Source organism: Euphorbia lathyris, chromosome 1 (genome assembly GCF_963576675.1).
Source record: "Euphorbia lathyris chromosome 1, ddEupLath1.1, whole genome shotgun sequence".
Taxonomy (NCBI): Eukaryota; Viridiplantae; Streptophyta; class Magnoliopsida; order Malpighiales; family Euphorbiaceae; genus Euphorbia; species Euphorbia lathyris.
In genome coordinates, this window is record NC_088910.1 from 108,933,571 (window position 1) to 108,942,872 (window position 9,302).

The 9,302-nt window shown below is 34.4% G+C and overlaps 1 protein-coding gene across 1 annotated transcript; it reads left to right on the plus strand.

Annotated features, from left to right (window-relative positions):
* The first annotated feature begins 828 nt into the window (after positions 1 to 828).
* LOC136210569 (probable trehalose-phosphate phosphatase F) lies at positions 829 to 3,244 on the plus strand. The gene is made up of 11 exons (XM_066001894.1): positions 829 to 1,372; positions 1,467 to 1,607; positions 1,692 to 1,763; positions 1,835 to 1,933; positions 2,024 to 2,080; positions 2,158 to 2,259; positions 2,336 to 2,413; positions 2,502 to 2,571; positions 2,678 to 2,748; positions 2,825 to 2,920; positions 3,003 to 3,244. The coding sequence occupies exons 1-11, from the start codon at positions 1,079 to 1,081 to the stop codon at positions 3,084 to 3,086; spliced, it is 1,164 nt and encodes a 387-aa protein (XP_065857966.1). The 5' UTR covers positions 829 to 1,078; the 3' UTR covers positions 3,087 to 3,244.
* The last annotated feature ends 6,058 nt before the right edge of the window (positions 3,245 to 9,302 follow it).

Consider the following 9,302-nt stretch of genomic DNA (forward strand, 5'->3'; position numbering starts at 1 on the left):
CTTCAGTGCTTTTTTATTTTGATTTTGATTTGACTGCTACTTGATGAAGAATATTTCTTAAAAACTTTTCTTTTTCAAGAATCTTGTGGGAAAATGAGATCGTCCAACTGAAATTCTTGTCGGGTTTTTTTCCCCACGTCGGTACCAGTTGTGGAAGCGGCGGGTGTTTGGTTGATAAGTGTGAGCTAGCTTTTGGGGTGAAAAGCCCAATAGCACCTAACACATGGTTACAACATCTCCACCCTATTATAGAGATTGCAGTCGTTCCAACCTTGGCCCGTTGTGTGAGGGGGAGATTTGTTGGGTTTTCCATATCGGTTGTGGAAGAGACGGGTGTTTGTTTGATAAGTGTGAGGGAGAAACCTAGTCGTTTGAGTTAGCTTTTGGGGTGAGAAGACCCAATAGCACCCAACAATTCTAAGTATGTGTTTTTAGAAATACCTTATGTCAGCAATATATAGTTTCAGTCTTTTCTTTTTATGGTTCATGCTTTAAGGCATCTATTTTGACCTTTTCTTATAGGAAGTAAACAATTATTAAGAGTTGAATGTAGTGAACTTTTATTTTTTGGTGTTTATTAATTTAGTATATTAGAGTGAGTGTCAAGATAGCAGCTGATGATTAAATGCTTATGTCCACAAGCTAGTTTCTGAATTTGAACATTAATTACATGATGGTCAAAATCTGTGCACAGAGGAAATATATAATTGCATATAAAGTGATTTCATATGTAATACATCTTAAACTGAAAATTTTGTTCAGTATTACTTTTTTTCAACAAGGAAATATGCAATAAACTTGTCTCTTTCTTATTTTGTGCAGATATCTACACCAGCCATGTCTGAAGGATCATTCTACAAATACAAATAATCGAATTAAATTCAATGATTTGGAATTTGTTTTCAGTAAGCTTTGACTGATGGATTACTCTCCTAGTAGTAGTGACAAGAAAACATTGAAGAGGTGGTTTTTCATTGATAAAAGGGTTGGGTAGAAAATAGGAATTCTGCACATTTACTGCTATCTTTTGTTGTTGTTGTTGTTCAAACTTAGCATTAGTAATATATAGGTGGATCCAATGGACATGAAGTCCAGTAATTCATCTCCAGTTTTGGCTGATCCTACTCCCATAAACAAGTCAAGACTGGGCATCCATTCTAATCTGTTGCCTTACACACAATCAGGATCTTCTTTCTCCCCTGGTAAAAATATCAATGTTCCTAGGAAGAAACCAGGAAAGCTTGATGATGTTCGATCTAATGGATGGCTCGACGCCATGAAATCTTCTTCTCCTCCTCGGAAGAAGATCATCAAGAATTTCAGCTTCGAACTTGCTTCAGATGATATCGACATTGCTTACTCCTCTTGGATGGTATGCCAATGTTGAAAGTAACTCATTCTGCTCCTATATATGATCATATTTCAATTCTTGATTCCTTTTGTTTACTGTCTCCTAAATGTTACAGCTGAAGTACCCATCAGCACTGAATTCATTTGAGGAAATTACTAGTTTTGCAAAAAACAAGAAGATAGCGATGTTTCTTGATTACGATGGGACTCTTTCGCCTATAGTTGATGACCCGGATCAGGCCCTCATGTCTCATGATGTAAGAAACATTTCATTACCTATAAAAAATAGTTTTTGGAATTGTTGCAAGTTGACATTTTTCTTGTTGTTTGTTAATTTCCAGATGCGCTCTGCTGTAAGACACATAGCAAAGTACTTCCCTACAGCAATTATCAGTGGAAGAAGCCGCGATAAAGTATGTGTAAATAGAATTTACTTAATAATTTGCATAATGAATGAATGAACGAATGAATGAGTGAATTACAGGTATATGAATTGGTAGGACTAACAGAACTGTATTATGCTGGTAGTCATGGAATGGACATCATGGGTCCTATTTCCAGTAGTGAATCTGCTTCCCTTGAGGTACAACATTTGAAGATTTACAATCATTTTTTGTGATTTCAATTCCAGATTATGCAAAAGTGAAGTCTTTTTTCTGTTTTGACTGAACAGGGGAAGGAGGTGAAGCTGTTCCAGCCAGCTAAGGAATTTTTACCTATGATCGATGAGGTGAATCATTGGCTTGGTTTAGATATAAATTAAATTATGAGGTGATGATTAATGAGTTAATTAATAAATGATTGCAGGTTTTTAGAATCCTTGTCGAGAATACTAAAGATATAAAAGGTGCAAAAGTTGAGAACCACAAGTTTTGTACTTCTGTACATTACCGTAATGTAGAAGAGAAGGTAATTAAGGATTAATGATTTTAGTTAGTCTGATTATTGTAATTTGATACTGAGTTAGTTAATCATATGTTTGTAGAACTGGCCTACTGTTGCACAGTGTGTGCATGATATTCTAAAACAGTATCCTCGTTTACGATTAACTCATGGACGAAAGGTATCATTAAGATTAGCTATGTTTTGCTTAAAATTACTTAGATACAATAATTATGTAGTTAATTTTTGTTTATATGGTGATTAATTAGGTTTTAGAGATTCGTCCTGTGATTGATTGGAATAAAGGCAAAGCAGTTGAATTTCTGCTCCAGTCTCTTGGTATGTTAATTTCCAGCTCATAAATTTGAAAATTGGATCTTCTTATAATATATATTAATTCAAATTAAAAAGAAAAAGAAGTTTATTTAAGAAATGGAAATTGCAGGTCTTAGTAACTGTGATGATGTGCTTCCAATTTTCATTGGTGATGATCGGACGGATGAAGATGCTTTCAAGGTAATTATAAAAAAGAAATTACATTTTCAAATTAATTTAGTGTGAGGATATTAATATTAATGTTGTTATACTTCAGATACTTCGAGAAAGGAATCAAGGTTATGGGATTTTGGTATCGTCTGTACCCAAAGAGGAAAGCAGTGCGTTTTATTCCTTAAAGGATCCAAAAGAGGTGCAAATTCTTTATTTTATATTTTTTTTTTATAGAAGTTGTTATTTTAATATTAAATTGGGTATTTTATATGTATTTTCAGGTGATGAAATTTTTGAAATCACTGGTGAGGTGGAAAAGGCTAGGAGAAGGTGGACGTTCCATTAACAATAGATGGAGCATATAATTGGGTTATGAATTTTTGAATTTTTTTTTTTTTTAAATTAATTTCTTTATTTTGAATTTGCAAATCCATTTTTCCATACAGGAATAATCCTGTTTATATTCTTAAAAATTAGTCTTCAATTATTCCATTATGTAATAATTTGTACTGCTGTTTTTTAATTTTGATATATGAATATTCGTGCTATTAAATATCAAAAAAATATTATAGAGTAAAGTCCAAATAAAATCGTTTTCACTTTTTGTTAAATTAGTATCTGAATTTTTGGAGTTTTCGTTTTGCTAAAAATGATGATCGTTTAGTTTTGTACTATAAAAACTGCTAACAACCTTGAAATGAAAAATTAATTTCAACAATTAAAGTTGTCTCATACCATATTTATTATGAACCAATCTTTTCATTTTCCAAAATCATCATGTTTCAAAATTTAACCTAAACATTCATTTTCATCCGCTCCTCATCAAACAAAAATAAGTTATGAAATACTTTCTTTTTAGTGGATATGTTTTTATTATTGTTTTTTTGAGGATGAAATAATTCTCTAAAATTACAAACAATCAGTCAAATGAATGTGGCTTTATCACTTTATCATACCACTTTGGATAAAATTAAATTGCAGATTTAGTCCTAACGTATGTAATTGTGTTAATTTATCTCTAATATTACCAAGCACGAATAATTTTAGTTCTATGTTATCGAAAATTTGAAAAGACTAATTTGACTGTTATTTAATTATTATATTGGACATTCGAAACAAGTTTGTCGATAAATTAAAACAGTTTTGTATATTATAAATTTATTGGAATTAGATTAAATATCTTATAAATAATTTTTTTTAAGAAAAATATCTTATAAATAATTAATATTTGGAAGGTGTAAAATAGCTGTTTTTTTTTAATCTTTTTAAAATTAATTTTACTTAGTTAAAGTTAAATTTGTATTATTTAATACTTTTATTAAAAATTAGAGTTAAATTTGATATTTATTCTGTAATTTTTAAATAGAGCAAGCGCTCGTGCGGTGTCGTTTGTCGTCTTTGTATAGGTAAATCAAGAAATAGACCGAATTTCTTGTCTGGCGGAGGCCACAAGAAAAAATGTCCTTGTCAAAGCCCATAATCAATTATATTCTTTTGCCTTGATTATTTCAACCTTTTTCTTTTTATCTCCTTTCACTTTCATGACTCAGCTTAATTTTTAATAATTTGCTAATATATTAGATATAAAAAAATAAAAACAAACTTTTATATTTATATATATAACTAGTATAAACACGTGTGCAATGCACGGTATTGGGATCCATTATAGTGTTTCAGTGAAATTCAAAAATAAATTGAATTTATTAAAAATTATAGTAAATTTTAAATTTTAATGGATAACATATATCAATTTAATTTTTTTAGTCCATGTAAAATAAAATTTTAATTTGTAAATACATATTCCAAATTTGAAAATGATAAAAAGTCAAATAAAAATCGGAAGTATTTATTTTGTTTTGTTTAAAATACATTTTATGTTTTTATACAATTCATATAGAAAAAAAAAATTTGTTCCTCTCTTATTTTTGTTTTTTAAATGACTATTAAAGAAAATACGAAGAAAGACATTAATAAGAAAAAAAAAAGTATTATCAAACATAGAACTAATAATAACTTTGCTAATGTATGACCTGATAAATTCGCTAAAGGCTGGAATACTATTCTAAATCTCTTAAAAAAAACTCTTAAAAAAAACTAATGCAATCAACAATAACATTAGAGAGAAATGAAAGATTAAATTTGGGGTCATAGACATTATTAACCATAATAAGATAGTCGGTTGAACGTCCAGTTACAATTATGGTATCATTTAGTCCTACTATAACCGGATTCCTTTCCAAAAGTATAATTAAACTAATGCCAAAAATTTTCTTTTGTTTTCTCTGCTTCAATATTAAAACGAAACTCATCTTCTTCCTCATAAATAACAATTTCCTAAGATTTGTCCTCCCAAAATGTGGATGTGATGCAAAGTTTTTTTTATTCATTGTGGAATCTCCTCTTCTTCCATCAACAAGTCTAATTCAAGTGATTTCTAGGCCAATCTCATTCAAAGAGAGGTTAATGGAGAAGTTATAGGATAAGATTTGAAAGGTTAATCATTTTGCATTTCCTTGAATTTTCCAAGTAGAATTCTAAGTTTGACTTGCAATCAAACTCAAGATCATCGGAGAAGAAGGGAAGGTGGGCACCGAATATTGAAGTAATAGAGAAATTAAACATAAAGCGTCATGTAATTTTGGTTAGATCTTGTTAAAATCAGAACATTCCTAGAGTCATTGATATCAAGTGATTGATTGATTCCATTCTAGTAGAAAGAGATAAAAAAAAAAAAGATTTCAGAGGCCAAAAATAAGGATGCGATTTTCGATTTCAATTTTTTAATTTCGAAGCCTCTATCTTTAGCCTCCAAGAGATCACGTTTTGCTAATTACTTGGAAATTTCACGTCATCACTATGATAATAGTAAATTTTTCTGAAAGAGAAAATCAATAAGATAATGGAAGAGGGAAAGAGAGAGGGAGAAAAAGTAAGAGAGAGAAAGAAAAAGGAGCTAAAAAATACACACTTCATTGCAAAGTGGATTGAAAAGATAACTAAATATGAAAAGAAAAAATTGTTATCCTTAATTCTTTTATAGAAAAATTATAAAATTGGGTCAAATGGGAGACCTATTTACATACTTAAGTCATTTACTCAACCTACTATATATCTAAACTATGTTTGTATGACTTTTCCAAAATATCCTTACCCTTTCATCTTTCCCCTTCCCCTTCCTGGTTATACGAACAAACGGTTGGTCTTCCCCAGACCTTTGATCTTCCTCCATTCTATTATATTTCGTGAAATCTACACCCTTTCTCTACATCACCATGTCTTTCTCTTCTTTCTCTCTTCATCTCTTGATTCTTCATTTTCCTATTGCTAGAAAATGGCGACATGGTTCTTCATCTTCCTGTTTCTGCTCGTCTCGTGGTTTCTTTCTTTTCGTGTTGTTCGAAGCAATCCTTATTCTACGTTATTTTCATTGTTTTTCCCAGTTTATCATATGGTTATTGTGGATTTTAATGGTGAAGGTGCGAAAAATGTAAGTATCTACTGTTTTCTCTGCGTTTTTTCCCTAGAAATCCACTTAGCATATTCCGTTTTCGCGAAGGTCTGCGAGGAGAAAAAGCCTGAAATGTGATGATTTTACTTCGCGAAAACGGATTACGTAAAGTATGCGAAGAGAAAAGTTCATGATTTTTCCCTCGCAGACTTCGCGTAATCATCGTTTCGCGACGTCAAAGCGTCACATTTTTCCTCGCAGACTTCGCGAAATCATCGTTTCGCGAAGTAAAATCATCCTCTTTCTTGCACCTTTATATTCGCATACTCCGCGAATCCTCATTTTGCGAAGCCAAATCTTCATTTTTTCTGCCTAACACGATTAAATTTTTCTGAAAGTGATTGGATACATAACATCCTGCAGGAAGGCGGTGTACTGGGGTGTAGAGGGGATGACTTTCCTTATGATATAGAGAGAAATTCTCATCCAGATTCGTCATGTTCACTTTAAAATGATTAGTTAGGAGTTTATTGTGGCAGTCTTGGTGTGCACTATGGGAAATATCCATCCCAAAAGGCCTGGACTTCCAATACAGGGAGAAATTTCCATCCAGATTCGTCACGTTCACTTTGAAATGATCAGTTAGGAGTTTATTGTGGCAATCTTGTTGTAAATTTTGATATTGTTATGATTTTAATGTTGTTATTATGGCAATTTTGTTGTAAAATTTGATAATGTTATGATTTTAATGTTGGAATCTCTTGTTGTTGTGTTTTTTTTTTGTTATATACCACTTCGCAAAAACACGTTCAGACTTCACATATTGCAAAATCTGCGAATTGAAATCATTTAATAAACCAAACATTGTCTTCGCTGCAAAATCTGTGAAGTCGGACGGGAGGGCGAAAGACGAAAGGCTAAAAAATTTCTAAGTTATATATATATATATATATGAGAGATCAGGTGTGACACATTTCTTATGGTGTGACAAGCCTTATTGTGTGACAATAACCAATTTTATAATTAACAAGGAGAATGTGGCAAATTTGTAAATAAAAGAAAAGATAAAATTGTTTTATTTCTTTTCTTTAAAATGTATTTTCCCGAGTTTTCCAATCTCGTTTTTCAAAAACTTTTATACCGTTGGACTCCTCTTAATTAGACGGTCATTTTAAGATCCCAGAAGCTCATGTAAAAAAAATTCCGGTGAATAGAATCCGGCGATTTGTTTTTCTGTGAGAACACAAATGTTCAGAAAATTTTCAAAAAATTCCAGAAAATGTAAAATATCATTTTGAGAAACTTTAATTATTGACTCAAAGTGAGATTCCTTACATTTTAGTCCCAAATCAACGGAATCCGGCGATTAGGTGGACGTTTTCTGGCGAGAAAATAGAAAGTACCCAAAAAATTCTCAAAACATTCCAGAAAATGTAAAACATTATTTTAAGAAACTTTAATTCTTGGGTCGAAGCAGGATTTCTTACGGTTTAGTCCTAATAAAACAATTTCCTTAATTTTATCCATTTTACATGCTTCAACAATTTATTGGGTCAAAACCATAAGAAATATCATTTTGAACCAAGAATTAAAGTTTCTTAAAATAATATTGATGACCCGCGAGGCTAAACCGGGTCATACTCATTTCGCAGGCCCAGCCCATACTTAGACCTATGGTCTAAGATCGGATGAGACCCGAATAAAGGAAGCGGGCGCAGCGAGTAACCGCCCCGAATGGGACCCGAATAAGCGGAAACGGGTGAAGCGAGTAACCGCCCCGAATTCCTAAACGGAGCATCAAGACTCCCACTCAGAACCACGTTCGTTGCCATGAAAGCCACGAAAGGGACATAGCCTAAAAAGGGGGAACCGCCCTCAGAACGTGGCCCACTAAGGAGTAACCGCCCTCGGCGGTTACCTAAAAAACACCTATAAAAGGCCTTAAGAACGAGGGAAAAAGGTACGCTCACATTTTTTCCCGCAATACTATTGTCAAATTACCAACCTTCTTACAAAAACTGACTTGATCGTCGGAGAGTTTTCCCGGAGATCCTGTCTCCGGTTCTGTTTTGCAGGTAACTCTGGCAGAGAATATCAAATCGGATCCGGCAAGTTATCATTGGTGCGGTGAACGTGGACCTTTTTTACCAACATTTGGTTAAAGGTACGCGAAGAACATGTCAGAACCATCACGAACGACCGGCGTTACCACTAGATCAACCAGTATGAACTCCAGGGGACCACGGATTGCGAATTCGCAATCTGCAAGTACACAGCCTGTGGTGCCTAGCTCATCGGGCCTTCGGGACAATTGAGTCCCTTATTGGAAGTCCAAGTGCAAACTGAGATGGAAATGTCCAATAGTGATTTCGTGCAGATGGCAGGACAAGTCTTGGCTTCGAACATGAGCCAGGTGGCTGGAGATCGAATGATTAATTTACTAACCGCCCTCGCCGAACACAATTCCGCCGTGGCGGCTGCTCCTCAAGAACATGTGGTTATCTCAACACAATCACCGACTATCCCTGTCATATCGGCCCTCCCGCAGCCATCTCAGGCGCCAAATCAAGTGGGCCAGAGTAGTCGCACAAACCCACACAGCCACCCGAGCAACTACTCGCACCCAGATCTCATTACGAAGATACATCCGACCTGGCAGCCATCCCAACCGTTGCCAGGAGTGCAAGGCACTCTTCCGCTACAGCAAGTGGAACCTTTTCCTCACAGACATTCGAAGTTGATGACTCCTGGGCGAGAGCACACATGGAACTTTGATCCTATAACGGGACAGCGGTTAGTCCCCCAACAGGCACACGTCTCAACACCGATGGGCGGGTGGATGCCACCCAGAATTCACCAGCAGCGGATGGAAGAAGTCCGGCGAATACCCGATATTGACTTAGAAGATCAATTATGAAACATGATGGAGCGAATGGGGTACTCGCCTAGGCCGAGAGCAGAGGTCCAGAGCGATTCACCTTTTGCCCCTTCGTTGCGGGAATTCATTCCAGATCACAGAATCAAGGCGCCCGCGATACCTAAATACTATGGGGATCCAAATTCTGATCCTGAGGCTCATGTCAGGAACTACAGAGAACTAATGGATGTTGCAGGAGCGAGTGAAAGCATCATT

Coding starts and splice junctions, on each gene's coding strand:
- LOC136210569 (XM_066001894.1), top strand. CDS start 1,079: ATGGACATGAAGTCCAGTAATTCATCTCCAGTTTTGGCTGATCCTACT. Junction 1,764..1,834: donor GTGGAAGAAGCCGCGATAAA/GTATGTGTAAAT, acceptor AGTGAATTACAG/GTATATGAATTGGTAGGACT. Junction 2,749..2,824: donor CGGATGAAGATGCTTTCAAG/GTAATTATAAAA, acceptor GTTATACTTCAG/ATACTTCGAGAAAGGAATCA.